The sequence below is a fragment of the Dendrobates tinctorius genome, unplaced genomic scaffold (genome assembly GCF_039654945.1).
Source record: "Dendrobates tinctorius isolate UK_male_01 unplaced genomic scaffold, ASM3965494v1 ptg000103l, whole genome shotgun sequence".
NCBI lineage: Eukaryota > Metazoa > Chordata > Amphibia > Anura > Dendrobatidae > Dendrobates > Dendrobates tinctorius.
The window spans coordinates 31,334,902-31,353,704 of NW_027361771.1; the positions used below are offsets into that span (position 1 = coordinate 31,334,902).

General features: G+C 42.5%; 1 protein-coding gene across 1 annotated transcript in view; it reads left to right on the plus strand.

Annotated features, from left to right (window-relative positions):
• SLC25A10 (solute carrier family 25 member 10) overlaps window positions 1–14,280 on the plus strand; it is a 38,635-nt gene extending 24,355 nt beyond the window's left edge. The window contains exons 4-11 of the mRNA XM_073588193.1: window positions 4,494–4,542; window positions 7,050–7,091; window positions 9,076–9,119; window positions 9,202–9,272; window positions 10,642–10,734; window positions 13,166–13,243; window positions 13,333–13,389; window positions 13,498–14,280. Coding sequence (XP_073444294.1) covers window positions 4,494–4,542; window positions 7,050–7,091; window positions 9,076–9,119; window positions 9,202–9,272; window positions 10,642–10,734; window positions 13,166–13,243; window positions 13,333–13,389; window positions 13,498–13,599 — 536 coding nt within the window. The 3' untranslated portion in view covers window positions 13,600–14,280. The remainder of the gene's footprint in view (window positions 1–4,493; window positions 4,543–7,049; window positions 7,092–9,075; window positions 9,120–9,201; window positions 9,273–10,641; window positions 10,735–13,165; window positions 13,244–13,332; window positions 13,390–13,497) is intronic.
• The last annotated feature ends 4,523 nt before the right edge of the window (window positions 14,281–18,803 follow it).

Consider the following 18,803-nt stretch of genomic DNA (forward strand, 5'->3'; position numbering starts at 1 on the left):
GATGTTGAAGGGTGGTGTCTTGGCTGCCCTCCCTCTGATGACACCCCCTGCTGATCTACTGCTGCCACCGCCCCCGACCACGATCTGCCGCCGCTGCTGCTCACCGGTATGTGCTCCCCTCTGTGCTGCCCTCCGCCCCCTCCCTTCCCCGGCATTCACCCCCTCCTGCCCTGGCGATCTCCCCTTCCCTGCCCCAGCGATCTCCCCCTTAGGGTTAGGGTTGGGAATAGGGTTAGTGGTGTGTTGGGGTTAGGGTTGGGATTAGGGTTAGGGGTGTGTTGGGATTAGGGTTAGGGGTGTGTTGGGATTAGGGTTAGGGGTGTGTTGGGATTAGGGTTAGGGGTGTGTTGGGATTAGAGTTAGGGGTGTGTTGGTGTTAGGGGTGTGTTGGTGTTAGGGGTGTGTTGGTGTTAGGGGTGTGTTGGTGTTAGGGGTGTGTTGGTGTTAGGGGTGTGTTGGTGTTAGGGGTGTGTTGGTGTTAGGGGTGTGTTGGTGTTAGGGTTGGGATTAGAGTTAGGGGTGTGTTGGGGTTAGGGTTGGGTTAGGGGTGTGTTGGGGTTAGGGTTGGGTTAGGGGTGTGTTGGGGTTAGGATTAGGGTTAGGGGTGTGTTGGGGTTAGGGTTGGGATTAGGGATGTGTTGGGGTTGGAGTTAGAATTGGGGGGGTTTCCACTGTTTAGGTACATTAGGGTTGGGATTAGGGATAGGGGTGGATTAGGGTTAGGGTCAGGGATAGGGCTGTGTTAGGGTTGGAGTTAGAATTGGGGGGTTTCCACTGTTTAGGTACATTATGATTAGGGCTAGGGGTGTGTTAGGGTCAGGGATAGGGCTTTATTAGGGTTTGGAGTTAGAATTGGGGGGTTTCCACTGTTTAGGTACACTAGGGTTGGGATTAGAGATAGGGGTGGGTTGGGGTTAGGGTCAGGGATAGGGCTGTGTTAGGGACGGGTTTGAGTTAGAATTGGGGGGGTTTCCACTGTTTAGGTACATCAGCCATCAGGGGGTCTCCAAGCGTGACATGGCACCACCATTGATTTTGCGTTCAAAAATGCTTCTGAGCTCTGCCGTGCGCCCAAACAGTGGTTTACCCCCACATATGGGGCATCAGCGTACTCGGGACAAATTGCACAACAACTTTGGGGGTCTAATTTCTCCTGTTACCCTTGGGAAAATAAAAAATTGTGGGCTAAAAAAATAATTTTTGTGGAGAAAATTTTTTTTTATTTTCACGGCTCTGCGTTATACACTTCTTTGAAGCACTTGGGGGTTCAACGTGCTCACCACACATCTAGATTAGTTCCTTGGGGGGGGGGGGGGGTCTGGTTTCCAAAATGGGGTCACTTGTGGGGGGGTTTCCACTGTTTAGGTACATCAGGGGCTCTGCATACGTAACATGACTCCCGCACAACATTCCATCAAAGTCTGCATTTCAAACCGTCACTACTTCCCTTCCGAGCCCCGACGTGTGCCCGAACAGTGGTTCCCCCCCCCCCCCCTCATATGGGGTACCAGCGTACTGAGGACAAACCGAACATCTTTTGGGGTCCAATTTTTCCTGTTACCTTTGTGAAAATAAGAAATTGTGGGCTAAAAAAATCATTTTTGAGGGGGAAAAAAGATTTTTTTTATTTTCACGCCTCTACATTATAAACTTCTGTGAAGCACTTGGGGGTTCAAAGTGCTCACCACACATCTAGATAAGTTCCTTGGGGGGGGGGGGGGGGGGGGTCTAGTTTCCAAAATGGGGTCACTTGTGGGGGAGCTCCAATGTTTAGGCACACAGGGGCTCTCCATACACGACATGGCGTCCGCTAACGATTGGAGCTAATTTTCCATTCGAAATGTCAAATGGTGCTCCTTCCCTTCTGAAAAAAATTAAAATGTCCATTTTTTTCCTTCCACGTTGCTTTAGTTCCTGTGAAGCACCTGAAGGGTTAATAATCTTGAATGTAGTTTTGAGTAGCATGAGGGGTGCAGTTTTTGGAATGGTGTCACATTTGGGTGTTTTCTGTCAAAAGGACTTCAAATGTGATGTGGTCACTAAAAAAATGGTTTTGTAAACTTTGCTGGAAAAATGAGAAATCGCTGATAAACTTTGAACCCTTATAACTTCCTAACGAAAAAAACCTTTTTTTTCCCAAAATTGTGCTGATGTAAAGTAGACATGTGGGAAATGTTATTTAGTAACTATTTTGTGTCACACAACTCTCTGGGTTAACAGAATAAAAATTCAAAATTGCGAAATTTTCGCCAAATTTCCGATAATTTTTTTTTTTTTTTTTTCACAAATAAACGCAAAAATGATCGACCTAAATTTATCACTAACATGAAGCCCAATATGTCACAAAAAACAGTCTCAGAATCGCTCGGATCCGTTGAAGCGTTCCTGAGTTATTACCTCATAAAGGGACACTGGTCAGAATTGTAAAAATGGCCTGGTCATTAAGGTCGAAATAGGCTGGGTCATGAAGGGGTTAATGTAACTTATTGCTTTTTTTTATGGTTTCCCTTTACATAATTGGTCGGACAGCTCATTAAATGATAGTAATGGATTTCAGAATAAAGTGTATCTAGCGTTTTTTGATATATCAAAAGCTAGTATAGCGTACAGGTCATATTCCTAATATTGTGGGGTGATCTTCCTGTACTCACTGGCTTCTTATAAAACGTTAGTCTCAGGGAATCCTCAGACCTATTTACAATGTGCAGCGGTCATATTTTTTAATTTTAGTGATGCACTTCAATCCCAAGCCTAGTCGAGGATGAGCGATGTCTATAGTTCGTAATGTCCTGACCTGTACATAGAAGATAGAAAATCATTGTCATTTGGAGTCGCTTGATATGGTTGACATTTTAAAGGGGGTTGTTTCATAAAAATTGATAAATGTATGATTACTGGGGCAGTGACCACTGGGATACCAGCGATTTAAAAAATGTTTTTTTCCCAATCCCGCGATCAAAGTTGCCCAGTTATCTTGAATGTGTGACCATCACCGTGAATGGGACAGTGGTCACTAATGCTCTTTTACAAGTGGACTTTGGGAATCCCATTCTCCTGAATTAACTGTTACACTTTAGATTAGAAAAAAATGGCTGCTTGTTTCCAGAAATGCCCCCCTGCACTATTGGCTGTGTTAGAAAAACACCATGGACAAAAGTCTGCCGCATGTGCAAATTTCTCTGGAAATTTTCTAAATGTATAGAATCCCTATAAAAATGGCTGCTGTAGTTCAGCTACTGTTGGGGGGGGGGGGGGGGAGAAAGTACCAAGACCATGGGCCCAACAGTTTTGGGTCTGAATGGTAGGGCTCTCTACACAATGCAAGCTGGTGAAAGATGGGTAGGACAATGGTGGGGAATGTTACCAGCTGAGCGCCAGAGTCCTCCCACAGCTAAAAGGGATAATCCTAGTAACTCATGGTTGTCTTTTACCTGTTAGGCTGTGTTCACACTTTGCATTTTTGCTGCTTATTTTTCCGCAGACGAAACGCACTTTCTTGACAATAAAGAAGCTGCTTACAAAAAGCAGGTTTTTCGGCGTTTTTATTGCTGCATTTTTGTTCTCTTGTGCATGTTGATAAAGTTTAGTGCCCCCCAAAAAAGCATGATGCAACTTCCTTAAGGTATTTGCACCAAAAATGCAGAAAAATCTGATACCTTACTTTTTTGCTGCGTTTTTGCACTTACCCATTGTTTCCTATGGTTGGAAAAAAAAAAAAAAAAAAAAAGCTGCAAAAACGCTGGAAGAAGTGACATGCAAAAAACGCAGCAGTTTTCCAAATCGGTCAGGAAAAAAACCAAAACAAACTGTGTGCATGAGACTTCTAAAATCTCCTACATTTTGCTGGTACCGTAAAACGCAGCTTAAAATTTGCAAAAAAACCCCTACAAAAATGTAACATATGAACCTAAACTTATGGAATCCGTATTCACTCATTGTAGTTTTTTTATGACGTTGTCCATGTTATAAGTTGTTGTAAAGAACATCACCAAATCTGTTCATTGGATTTTAATAATGAGCCCAATGGTATTACTATATAGGACAAAATCAGGCCTTGAGTCGGCTCATCTGCTATTTTAGTGCACAGCAGTATATGTAGTTTTTGGGTTAGATTTTAGACCCCAAAATATTATTATTGTCGTGTTTAAAGTAAAAAGCGGTGAAAAGTGCTACAATAGATATTAAATGGGCCTTGTATAGTCATATGGCCCTGGACCTTTTAGTAATTTTCACCCACCTTTTGATATAAAGTATTTTTGTAACCCAGAATATTACCATGTAACACATGTTGCTCCAGTTAATGCCATGAACGTCTGTGTCCCTTCATTACCACCAGTGCGCGGTGTTCTTTTCCCAGGACGCTCCCATTTGCCGTGCTCCCGGGGCTTGTCAGTTTTATGTATGGTCACGTGTAGCAGCTGTCTTGTCTCTGGTTCGCCGGGGGGAATAAATCTTGATTCCTTTACATATTCTGTTTCCCTGTTCTGTTTTAGGTTTTACCGGAGGATTTGTAGGGACCCCAGCAGATATGGTGAATGTCAGGTGAGTGCTATTCGTGTTGTCCTAGGGGGTCACGTGTGTGTAGATACATTTGCAATGAAAATTATTCAACCTCCATTTGCAAATTAGGTTTATTAGCAAAATTCACAAATTGTCTACTGTTTGTTCTTCTTTGGTTTATTGCAATGTAAAAAGCTGAAAAAGACTAATTATAAATAGTGGTTTCTCCAAATTCATCATAAAATGCCAATTTTCCTGACTAATGCGGTCTCAAAATTATTCATCTTCATTATGAGCAGTGTCCTTGGGGTTTGGCAGAACTTCTTTGGCTGTTATGACCTGCTGCAAACATGATGCATTGCCGGATACCAGCTTCTGGCAGCGATCTTGAGAAATCTTAGTCCATTCCTCATGGATAATGGCCGCCAGTTCACAAAATTCTTGGGTCTTGTACATACAAGGAAAAGGTCACACAAAGAAAGCAAAGGCACTGAATGGTCCTAGAGATACAGTTGGCCACACAGTTCACAAGTTGAAAGTTGAAGTAACACTGGCCACACTACCTGGATGTTACGGAAAGAAGAAGTGGTCACCAGCTGCCACCTGATTCCTGAGAAGGCAGGTGGTCAAAAACAATCAAGTGACTGCAGAAGACCTGCAGCAAGATTTGGTGTGCATTCACATACCGTATCCATGTTTAATGTCTGCGTGCTGTCTAATTTCTTTTTTTATCAGACAGCACTCAGACCCATAGAGTGTCAATTGTCCATCCACACACCCATGGAAATCATGGATCCAAGAACAAAATTCCAAGCATGTCCTATACTGATCCAATGTGGAGCAACAGAATAGGACATAATCATTGGTTCTGTGTGCTGTCCGATAAAAAAAAAGAAAAATCGGGCAACACACAGGCTGCATTCACACATCCGTGTAAATGTCTTAGGCAAATGCTGAAAGGTCTCCATGCTGAAACTTCATGGCATACACTTCTACAGACCATAAAGCACAAACAGTTATTCCAATATGCTCCAAACAGTATAGACAAGCCACAGAAGTATTAGATTCTGTTTTGTGGATCAATGAAACAAAACTGGATCTTTTTCAGGCTTCTGGATGAGACCAAAAAGAAAACAGTGGCAGTACCACAACACCCAATTGAAATAGAGATGGGATCAAACAACAAAATCTGGATTGTGATCTCCATATCTTGGTGCTCAGCCTGATATATGTATTAAATCATGGGTTCCAGAGGAAAACAAGAGAATCAACACTCTCTACCGGCAATTTCAATAAAACACACTTTATTTCGGTCACAGGATTGCACATAGAAACATCAATGAAATGAGTAACAGCTGTTTTTCTTGAGTACATGCTTCTTCTGGCTCACATGGATGAGCGGTATGTATGGAGGAGGAAGATAGAACTACCTGTGTACAGTGGAGCATGGTGATGCCTGCAGTTAAGTATGACTGTGGCTTCGTGGTGATTAGGTTTGCTTGGCATCGGAAATCTGCCGCATGTGCAAGGAAAGAGGGATTTGCTCAAGTATCAGGAAATCCTAGGAGAAAGGGCTTGAATTCTGTGATGGAGCTGAAGATTTGACATCATTGGACCTTCCAACAGGACAATAGTCCCAAGCATAACTGAAGGTCCACCAGGGCTTGGGTTCAGAACACGTTCTGTAAGATACTAGCATGGTCATCAGTTCTATGGCTTAAGCTCTCTTTAAAATCTTTGGTGGGATTGAAGAACGCGGTTGCAGCATGGAAACCCAACAATATTAGTAATCTGGATATACGTTGTGTTGAACTGTTTAAATTGTATTTGTTTGGTTTATTGTAAATTGATCCTCTGTGGCACCCAGACCAGGATAGTCTTCAGTGCTGCTGGCATCATCAACTTTCTGGGCTCCTCTGGCATTTTCTAGACCCTTGATATCATGTTGTGCTTCACACTTCAACATCATGACATTGCCGTGCTTTGTAAAAGCCTTAGGTGCCCAGGATGCCTAGTGGAGGATATCGTGAAAAATGAGGATGAATGAACTCATGGAGATCAACATCCAACACTGCGGAGACACCATCACATGTTTCTCAACGCAGTGATTCTAGAGCAATGCCCCCATCCCTTAAATATGCAAAAACATGCAAAACACAAGCCGCGGAGACACCATCACATGTTTCTCAACGCAAGCAATGACTAGCCAGGTCTTTCCCCGGGAAGGAACAACCACGGGAAGGGCAGTCTCCAATGAAGGAAACCACGTATGCCAAAACAGTGGAGGATATCGGCAGCAGTGTGGAGACTGTCCTGGTCCGGCTGACAACAGAGGACCTTGTTGAATGCCGGACGAGGGTAGCTTGAATCTTTTTGCTAATCCGTATTACATTATTTTCAGTTGAGTAATTAATATTGATTGTGGTATTAGGAGTTGGGAAGTATTTTTCCTCTGTTAGTACTTGAGGAATAATGTGTTAAACTATATGGAATTTTCAGTTTGAACAATTCTTTATATTCATTTTTTTATATTTTTTTTTCCCTTTCAGGATGCAGAATGATGTGAAACTGCCCGCACATCTGAGACGCAAGTAAGATGCAATTCCAGAATTGTATATGTGGACACGGAGATCATGGCTGCCTTGTTCAGCCTATCTACTGACATCCACTGTTCCATTGATTGTAATGTAGAGGAGTGATGGGTGTGAATCTGATAGAGATGATAATTGAATCGATTTGCTCATCTACACCATCTTCAAATGCTAAGTTTGCATTAACTTTCATGTAAAGGGAGAGAACATGATGCCTTTTGTGTCACACATGAAATGTATTCATGAGGTTTAATCCTGTCCTGTCCATAGACTATAATGATTTAAGAGCGCTATCCTTAATAAAATGGACCGTGCACACACATGAAACATGTGAATGGGGTCTAGAAGACAGCGGATGCTTCGGAGATTGTGGTGTGCAAAATTGACTCATTTAAATCGGTGGGATCCTTTTTTCGTCTTAGTTTACTTCCGTTTTTAGGCTGTGTGCCCACGTTGCGTTTTTAAACGTTTCCGCAGAACTTTTAGCCGCGCGTTTCTGCCGCGGAAACGCTTAAGAAAAGCATCCCATGTGATCATAATTGAATCCGCACGTGTGCTAATGGTGCGGGTTTTTTCCGCTGCGGAAACGCTTAGCGGAAGAAAAATGCAGCATGTTCATTAATTTTGTGGAAACGCGTGCGTTTCCGCATACATACAGTTGTATTGCAAAAACGCGTAGGAAAAAGCATGCTAAAACGCTTACAAAAGAGCGTCATAAAACGCATGCATTTTCCCGGGAAGAGGGTGTGCGTTTCCGCTCAGGAATATTCTGCTTCAAAAAGCAACGTGGGCACATAGCCTTAAGTGTCTTTTGTTCAATTAAATGGACCGCCTCCTTTATATATTGGCTTCTATTCATTAGGGTAGGTTCACACTGCGCATTTGCAGTTCTTTACCCTACAATACAAGAGAAAGGCGTTTTCAGTGCCCCATTTACACATTTCAAAAATCTACGGGAAAATGAGAGCATGCAATGGATTTTCTTTTCAGCACATATTTCATCTATGCTTTATATCTATGAAGGCTGAAATCTGCAATAAAATCCGCAAGTAATACTATGAGTCAGTATTTGGGCATGAAAATCTTTGCTATTTTAGCTACTTTTGGTGTTCTGATGCCATTTTTGTCCAGTTTTGACCAAGTGGATGGAGCTAGTGCGGGATAGGGGCGTGATGACCACCTCTTGCCAAATTCATAAGGAGTGGCGGCATTTGCTATGCCACAAGTCTTATTCCAGTAGTGACTGTGGTAGGATTTGCGGCGAGGTGCACACAGAGGTTTGATGCTCCTGATTCATAAGTCTCTTCACGCCTCTTCATGAGTCAGTAGGGTCTGACTCCACCAATCCTATTCATCAAGACCAGCATAAACCACGCCAGTCTTGATGAATCAGGCCCATTATATTTCAGGTTTGTTGCAGATTTGTTAGGCCTGTGTCACACATCCGTTTGTGTCCATCAGTCAAAATCCGCCGTTTTGCAAAAAAAAAAACGGATCCGCCATTTTTCTTGGCGGATCCGTTTTTTTTCCCATTGATTTGCATTAGCGGCGGATCTTGACGGATAGCCATCCGCTGGATCCGTTTTTTTTGCGGATCCGCCAAAATTTTGATGTCCGCCGACATGCCCAAACAGACCATGCAACGTTTTTTCGGGCGGCAGGATCCGCACTTCTCACTGCGCATGCCCGAAAGACTTCACTCAGCTGCAAATTTAACCCTAAACTCTTTTTTCTCTCTCTCTCTCTCTCTCTCTCTGACGGGTCCGTTAAAATAACGGTCCGGTGCCAAACGTTGTGGTCAGTACAGAAACTGATCCGTTATCCGCCATTTTATCGGATTTTGACTGACCAAAAAAACTGATGTGTGAAACAGGCCTTACCAAATCCCAGCCGTGTGAACATGGCTCTAGCACCATCAACATTTGTTTGATTTGTCTATGCTGCTAACTGCTCATCACCTGCTTATTTCTTCATGTTTCCTCAGTTATGCCCATGCACTAGACGGCATGTACCGAGTCATTCAAGAAGGTAACTAGTATAATTCTGGTGGGCACAGAACACTCCCTGCACTGCGAATGCCTTGGATAACTCATTGTTATTGTTTATTTAGAGGGGTTCAGGAAGCTTTTCTCAGGAGCCACCATGGCATCCAGTAGAGGAGCTCTAGTGACAGTGGGACAGGTGAGGACTATTAATTTTTAGGCATTTTTCTTAGTTCTCTACCCAGGAAACAGAAACTGTGCCCCATAATGTTAGAAGTTTTATTCTATAGATGTGTGTGTCACTATTACATGTTGGAAGTCTGGAAAAACAACACTTTAGGTTATCAGATAAACATATTTGTATGCATTATTTCTTAGTTATTGTTCAGTTTCCAAGAAAACATCACCTTAAAGAAAATCAGCAGATTTTGCTGTGTAACCTGACATCAGCATAATGTAGGGGCAGAGACCCTGATTCCAGCAATGTATCACTTTGTTTACTAGGCGCAGCAGTTGTGATAGAATCACTGTTTTTTTTTCTTCAGTTTTAGCAGAGCTCTGAATGCTGAGCCCTGTATAACTCCGCCCACATAATGGATTGGCAGCTTTCTGTACACAATGTCTAATGACAGGAAGCTGCCAATCAGTAGTGGTTGTGTAGATGGACTTAGAGGCAGGAGACTCCTAGTTCTCTAGTGATAATCTACTGCTGATATTGAAACAGCAACACACAGTCCAGAAAGTGACACATCACTGGAATCAGGGTCTCTACTTCAGACTGATCTCAGATTACATAGTGAAAACTTACTAACAGATTCCCTTAAAAGGAGTATTCTTAAACTAGGACATTTTATACTGAAGAGGGGTTAACTTTCCGATCGCTGATGGTCAGGATGCAGCATCCCCCCCCCCCAACTGATTTCAAGAAACTAGCGTATGAGGATCCCGTTGTATATGGAGCGTTCATCATGCGCACTGTCGCTTCGGTCATTCTTAGTGAGGTTGCTGGAGATAGCTGAGCGCTGTGTTCGGGTGGTCTTCGACTCTTATATAAAGAATGAATGGAGCATCAGTGTGCATGATAGACCACCGTTACATTCAGTCAAAGCCCCAGTGATAGGGGATAGCTGCCATTAACTGTAATTTTAAATGACTTCAGACCTTCATGCTTGGGAGCAACACCTTTTTTTTGGAATGCACAATTCTAATTAATATATATAAATATTTTTTTTTTTAATTTGTAGCCTACCCAAAATATTTTTATCTTCTTCTGTCCGATGCCCATGGATGCTCAGTCTGAGTGCTGCATTTAGGACGTTACTGATGATTTTAGTTTCCTGACACAAAGTATTGGCCTGTCAATGTAATAGCTTGACTTTTGTCATATCGGCACAAAGCAACTATGCCTCTAGTCCTTTAATCTATGTGGGGTGGGCTAGACGGGGTTAAATTCTCCCTACCACTTTTTGCATTTTTCCCAAAAAGTATCCATCCCTCCCAGTAGCTCCTAGAAACATCTGATTACTCGTGCTTAGGTTTTTTCATTCTGATCTATACTTGTCTTACAGCTGGCATGTTATGATCAAGCAAAGCAGCTGGTCCTGAACACGGGCTTCATGTCTGACAACATCTTCACGCACTTTTTGGCCAGTTCTATTGCAGTAAGTTTTTCCTCCTCCGCTTTAATGTACTTTGATCTACGGTATCTGTAGGTAAGTTATTGCTTTATTTTCTAGCATTGTCTACTCTGGGCCATTTTTCTCAAATCTGATATACCATAGGCATATAGGACTCTTCCTACTTCTCTGCCAGGAAAGCTCCCTGCACATACTCCAAACTTGGCCATAGGTTACCCAATTGTCTGCTGGAGGCCAAAAGAATGGAAAGTAAAAAGAAAAAAAAAAAGATTGCCTTTCCTTTATCCCATGACTTTTACCAGCTACAGCCTTTTCTATGGATGAGCTCCCGTGCCTGTGTAAACAATAAAAGGGACCCTAACGTTCTATCGATCAGATGGATCCCAGAGGCTAGGACCATCTCCTAAGAGTAGGCCATCTATATTTATTTTATTGAATTCCTGGAAGACCCTATTAAAGAATAAACACCAGGTGCAATATTTTAAAGACCCTTTGTGTCCTGTGAATGTTAGAAATCCTTTTACTGCCGCACTTGGAATCCATCAGTGTGTTGTGTGTAGCTGTCCTACTGTGTGCCGAGTCTTCTGCCCATTCTTTGGCCTTGTTCACACTTGTCATTAGGGACATTGGGTGCCTTTAAATCCCCAATCCACATCACTGGTCAAATCCTTACAGGCTTGGGCATTTATATGGATTTACACAGTGCTACTGCCATAACATGGACTGTGACAGAAATTGGTACCCAAAGTGTTATCATGACCGTATAATGGGCTGCTGTAGAAAGGGTTATTCTCCATGTCACATTGTGGTTTAAATAACAATGTACACATATAATTTGGGCTAATTTAACCCATTTCTAAATCTGCCTTGTTTTGCACATATCTCCCCCGGAACGATGCCCCTACGGGCTGTATTTATCCTACAGTTGTCATTGAAACTGTCCTGTTCTAAGGGCCCTGGTCAGTCTCTCAGCTGGTATCCTGCCAGCAAAGTTGTGCTGTGTCTATAATGGAGCTTCTACTGTGAGAGATGTAGTCACTGGTAGGGGCAGTGCCTCCTTCTTTATATTGCAGGAGCTCATAACAGGAAGCAGCAGTGCCGCTGTGGTAGCTAAGAGGAGCGATGTACTGCAGGATGGGGCTCTATGCAGGGGACTGAGAGGAGAGATGTAATACAGGATGGGCTGTGTATAGTAGAGACAGAAAGGAGAGAGAGAGTGCAGGATTGGCTTTATAGAGTGGGCTGAGAGGAGAGAAATTCTGCAGGATGGGGCTCTATGCAGGGGACTGAGAGGAGAGATGTAATACAGGATGGGCTGTGTATAATAGAGACAGAAAGGAGAGAGAATGCAGCATGGGCTTTATAGAGTGGGCTGAGAGGAGAGAGATACTGCAGGATGAGGCTCTGTAAAGAGGAATTGAAAGAATGAATGTTAGGATGGGGCTCGCTGTATGGCGGCTGAGAGGGAAGAGATACTGGAGGAATGGTCTGTATGTAGAGCAGAAAATACTGCAGGAGGGAGACCCGTGTAGAGGAGAATATACCGTAGGAGCAAGCTCTGTATGGAGGCTGATGTACTGCAGGAAGGGGTCTTAATCTAGTGGAAAATATACTGTAGGAAGAGGCTCTGTATAGAGGCAGATTTACTACAGGAGGGGTGCTCTGTATAGATGTGGGTAGGATGCAGAAGGCAGATATATTGCAGGTGTGGGCTCTGTATTGATGATCTGAGATTAGTTGTACTATTTTTGTTGTCCACTGCTAAAAGATCAGTGATGTTAAACGGCAAATGTTTTCCTTTTTGTTGCATATGGCAGAGGATTATCCTCAGCTAGATGCATTAATAGAGCAGCATTGCAGTTTCACATCACTAATCTGACTACAGCGGACAACAGACACAGCTCTGCACTGCATTGTGAAGGAGTGCAGGACAGTGGAGCTTTGTAAAAACCAGCTAATGATGTGAAACCACGCAGTCAGCGATACAGATGCAAATAGAAGATAAAATCGGTCAGGCAGGGTTTTGTAGAGAGCACAGAAGCACAAGGTGAATTCTACACTAGGCTTAATGATAACTCAGAGTGTAGCTAGTCAGGGGCACACAGGAGTGTGTGTGGGCGGTTGAGGGAGGGGGGGTCTGCAGAACTGAGGAGAAACAAGTGCTGCTGGAAAATGTAGTTTTAGCAGATAAGTATAGGATCACTCATTCTACTGTGTCAAGCTGAATGCACAGAAGGGCAGATGGAGATGTACTGTACATTAATACTAAGTCTGCATTTACTGGGATTTATAAAGAATAATGCAATTGTGGGAATAACCCTTTAAACAACCCCAGCTCCGATTTCATTAACTGATGATGGAAAGTTTATCTGTAGAAACCCAATATGACATAAATTCAGTTACTAGACAAGAATCTGAAGTAATAGTTGCTTATTTCTCTTTTTGCCCAATGTAGGGTGGATGTGCTACATTCCTATGTCAGCCTCTGGACGTCCTGAAAACAAGACTGATGAATTCCAAGGGGGAGTACAGGGTAAGACCTGTGTGTTTGTGCAATCAATTGGTTTATACCTTGTTTTGCTCAATTGTAACCACTTCTCTTTTACATCCTTTGTATTTTAGGGGGTTGTACACTGTGCTATGGAGACTGCAAAGCTGGGGCCTTTGGCCTTTTATAAGGTGATTATAAAATCTGGGGAGAATTATTAATGATGATGTGAAATTGTCTTTATTGTTTGTGAAACGTGATGTTCGCTGTTCTCTAACCAGCTAATTTTTTGGTCTCAGGGTCTTGTTCCAGCCGGCATCAGACTTGTCCCTCACACTGTTTTGACGTTCGTGTTCTTGGAGCAGCTGCGGAAATATTTTGGAGTCCGTGTTCCTGCGTAATACTGGTTGTGGGATCGTGACTGATCCTAGGTACTTACCATCCTGCAGCCACTACTGAGCGGGACACGTGGACCAACAACGTCCCCCGTATCATTGTTTTAGTGCAGGAAGATGGGATCTGTGTCAGTGAAGTTGATCCCGAAGAAATGGAACAGATTGGTTTATAACAGGAGTGTTCATGTGAAAAGAAGACCTCTCCAGCCAACTAGAGCTTAGATTAAATACAATGTGATCATCAATGTACCTCCCGAGTTACCACTACTTAAAAACTTTCTAGAAATCTTACTATATGAAATAAGGTTGACATGAGCCAACAACCCAGACCCGGTCACTAGACCTGGCATTTAGGTGCCGTAGAAGTCAATAATCGGTTAACTTGTATCTGTCCAGGAGACTTGAAACAATGGTAGTAAATATGGAATATGCTTCTCTGGATCAATACAGTATTTTGTGATGCGTTTTATATTGTCCTGACCTGCTGATCGGGTCCGCTGGATACATGCGTTGGCTGAGTAATTGTCTCCTCTGTAATTTTGTGTTTTATAATGTAGTAGAATAATGAATGTTTTAATGGGAAGCACTTGTGATTTGGTAAAGGTCACCAATGATGGAAACAATACTGTTATTCAAATCCATATTTTACTGTAAAATAATAAAATTAACTGTCTTTATTACTGGTAACGATACTTCTAATGCAAATTAATTTATGGGATGTCCCAGGGTAAGTGATAAATATTGTTCTCTACACAGGGTCAGTTTTTAAACCAAGTGTGTCTCCTGGCAAAAATTAAAAATGGGCCCAAAATGCTAATATATAGTTTTATCACACAGAATCATATAGGTCACATTGATACAGGCTGATTTATTCAGACCGTTACATGAGTGCAGTCCGATGTTTTGCTGTACGCCATCCGTTATTCACTGCCATTTACAGTTTGCAGCGATTTTCCTTCTCATGCCGACTTGTCCATAGCTTTTCTGCTGCCTGAGTTGAAAATTGAAGTGGCACCTATCCCCTCACCCCCTGCCCCATCAAAAAAAAAAAATCAACACAAAAATAAAATCTAAAGTTGTCTTAAAGGGGAGTTTGTCAGCTCCAAAATCCGTATCCAAGTTATCGCAGATCCTTATAGGGATCCTGCGGCGGCATGAGATGGCCTATAGTTTCACAGTGTATAGTTTTCAAGAAAATATTCCTCATGTTTATATACAAATGAGACGCTCTGTGCCACACAGTACATGGCACTACCATGTTACTCTATGCTGCTGTCAGAGTGCCCTGGACTTTGGCCACCCATGGTGCTTTCAACACGTTGTGTGTTGGTTTCCTAAAAAAAAAAAAACAAAACTATCCAGTCGAAAGTGAATAATTTGATTTGGACGCTTACAGACTCCCTATAAACTAAACATTCCTCTGGGCTGTGTGTGTAAAATTTATTTGCTGTGAATAAATGCCACACATAAATTGCATACAACTATATACCAGCACTGAATAAATTGCACACAAATATAAGCCAGCAGTGAATAAACAGTAAAGTTATTAACCCCTTTCTGACATACTATCCCATCCTCGGTACCCGGGCCCCTATGACCGGGGACGGGATAGTACGTCATCGCAATCAGCGGTGCTCCCGGGGGAGGGAAGCCGCTGATCGCGGCTGGGTGTCAGCTGATTATCACAGCTAACACCCGGCACTATGTGTCAGGGGCGGTCACGAAACCGCCCCCGGCACGTTAACCCCTGGCACACTGCAATCAACCATGATTGCAGTGTATTGGGGGTTTAGAGGAGCATCGGCAGGGAGGGGGCTCCCTCCGTGCTTCCCTGAGATCCACAGCGCAGCGCGAAGTGCGCTGCTCCGGGGGCATCCTTCCCTGCAGGCCCCCAGATCCAAGATGGCCGCGGGGGCCTACAAATAGGCGGCTTCCTCAGTGCCTGCAGAGCGAAGGCATGAGGAAGCCTTGTGCAGCGCCTGTCAGATCGCTGATCTGACACAGCACTTTGTGACGTATCAGATCAGCGATCTGACACATGACAGTGATGTCCCTCCTGGAACAATGTAATAAAGTGAAAAAAAAAAAAAAAAAATTATAAACGCTAAATAAAAAAAAAATTCCCTAATTAATTTAACCCCACAACAATAAAAGTACACATATTTAGTATCGCCGCGTCCGTAACGACCCACCCTATAAAACTGTCCCATTAGTTAACCCCTTTAGCACACCCCTTAAAAAAAAAAAACAATGCAAAAAACAATGCTTTATTATCATACCGCCGAACAAAGTGTAATAACGCGCGATCAAAAAGACGGATATAAATATCCATGGTACCGCTGAAAACATCATCTTGTCCCGCAAAAAACGAGCTGCCATACAGCGTCATCAGCGAAAAAATAAAAAAAGTTATAGCTCACAGAATAAAGCGATGCAAAAATAATTATTTTTTATATAAAATTATTTTCATTGCATAAAAGCGCCAAAACATAAAAAAATTACATAAATGAGGTATCGCTGTAATCGTACTGACCCTAAGAATAAAACTGCCTTATCAATTTTACCACATGTGGAACGGTGTAAACGCACCCCCCAAAAGAAATTCATGGAATGCTGGTTTTTGTTCATTCTGTGTCTCAAAAATCGGAATAAAAAAAGATGTCACGTGCCCGAAAATAGTACCAATAAAAACGTCAACTTGTCCCGCAAAAAATAAGACTCGGTGGGTCAAAATATGGAAAAATTATAGCTCTCAAAATGTGGTGATGCAAAAACTATTTTTACAATAAAAAGCGTCTTTTAGCGTGTGACAGCTGCCAAACATAAAAACCCGCCATAAATAGCAAATCAAGCCCCCCGTTATCACCCCCTTAGTTAGTGAAAAATAATAAAATTAAAAAAATGTATTTATTTCCATTTTCCCGTTGGGGTTAGGGTTAGAGTTAGGGCTGAGATTAGGGTTAGTAGTGTCCTGGGGTTAGGGTTGGAGTTAGAATTGGGGGTTTCCACTGTTTGGGCACATCAGGTGCTCTCCGAATGCAACATGGTGTCTGATCTCAATTCCAGCCAATTCTGCGGTGAAAAAGTCAAATGGTGCTCCTTCCCTTCCAAGCTCTGCCGTGCGCCCAAACAGTCTTTTACCCCCACATATGGGGTATCGGCCTACTCAGGACAAATTGCAAAACAACTTTTGGGGTTCAATTTCTCCTGTTACCCTTAGGAAAATAAAAAATTGGAGGAAAAAATATAATTTTTGTGGAAAAAAAAATGATTAAAACTTCTTCCATGAAGCACTTGGGGGTTCAAAGTGCTCACCACACATCTAGATAAGTTCCTTGGGGGTCTAGTTTCCAAAATGGGGTCACTTGCGGGGGGGGTTTCAACAGTTTAGGCACATCAGAGGCTCTCCAAACGCGACATGATACCCGCAGACCATTCCATCAAAATCTGCATTCCAAAACATCACTACTTCCCTTCCAAGCCCCGATGTGTGCCCATACAGTAGTTTTCTCCCACATATGGGGGTATCCGTGTACTCAGGACAAATTGGACAACAACTTTTGGGGTCCAGTTTCTCCTGTTACCCTTGGCAAAATAAAAAATGGGGACTATCATGTTTGTGGAAATTTTTTTTTTTTTTAATTTTCACGCCTGGGCGTTATAAACTTCTGTGAAGCTCTGGGGGGTTCAAAGTGCTCACCACACATCTAGATAAGTTCCTTGGGGGGTCTAGTTTCCAAAATGGTGTCACTTGTGGGGGGGGTTTCCACTGTTTAGGCACTTCAGGGGCTTTCCAAACGCGGCATGGCGTCTGATCCCAATTCCAGCCAAAAAAGTCAAATGGCGCTGCTGCCCTTCCGAGCTCTGCCATGCGCCCAAATAGTGGTTTATCCCCACATATGGGGTTTCAGCGTATTCAGGACAAATTGCACAATAACTTTTGGGGTCCTGTTACCCTTGGGAAAATAAAAATTTGGGGGTGAAAAGATGATTTTTGTGGAAAAAATGATTTTTTAATTGTACGGCTGTACGATATAAACTTCTGTGAAGCCCTTGGGGGTTCAAAGTTCTCACCACATATCTAGATAAGTTCCTTGGGGGGGTCTAGTTTCCAAAATGGGGTCACTTCTGGGGGGTTTCCACTGTTTAGGCACATCAGGGGCTCTCCAAACGTGACATGGCGTCCGATCTCAATTCCAGCCAATTTTGCATTGAAAAAGTCAAAACGGCGCTCCTTCCCTTCTGAGCTCAGTCATACGCCGAAACAGTGGTTCCCCCCACATATCGGGTATCAGCGTAGTCAGGACAAATTGCACAATAACTTTTGCATTCTAATTTCTCCTGTTACTCTTGGTAAAATAAAAAAAAAATTGGACCTGAAGTAATTTTTTTGTGAAAAAAAAGTTAAATGTTCATTATTTTTTTTTTTTTTTTGAACATTCAAAAAATTCCTGTGAAGCACCTGAAGGGTTAATAAACTTCTTGAATGTGGTTTTCAGCACCTTGAGGGCTGCAGTTTTTAGAATGGTGTCACTTTTGGGGACTTTCTATCATATAGACCCCCTCAAAGTGGCTTCAAATGTGATGTGGTCCGTAAAAATAAAATGGTATTGTAAAAATGAGAAATCGCTGGTCAACTTTTAACTCATAACTTCCTGACAAAAAAAAAAATGTTGGTTCCAAAATTGTGCTGATGTAAAGTAAACATGTGGGAAATGTTACTTAAGTTTTTTGTGTGCCGTATCTCTGTGATTTAAGGGCATAAAAATTCAAAGTTGGAAAATTTTCAAAATTTGACAAATTTCCTTTTTTTCACAAACGCAAGTTATATCAATGAAATTTTACTACTAACATGAAGTACAATATGTCACGAGAAAAAATGTCAGAATCACTGGGATCCATGGAAGCGTTCCAGAGTTATTACTTAATAAAGGGATAGTGGTCAGAATTGTAAAAATTGGCTCGGTCATGAACATGCAAACCACCCTTGGGGGTAAAGGGGTTAAATGGCACAATCACGCCACCAAATACCAGTGGTGTGCATTCTAATGGCCTGGTTTACACTACCCGACCCGAAGCGGTAAGCCACATGCTGACAGTGGCCCTTTTAAGGGTTTTCCTCTATTTTTATAGACCTTTTAGTCCCTAGAGACTATGCGGCCTAAAAGGACTCTTTGCCTTATGAAAAGACTATTACTATTAAAGACCTG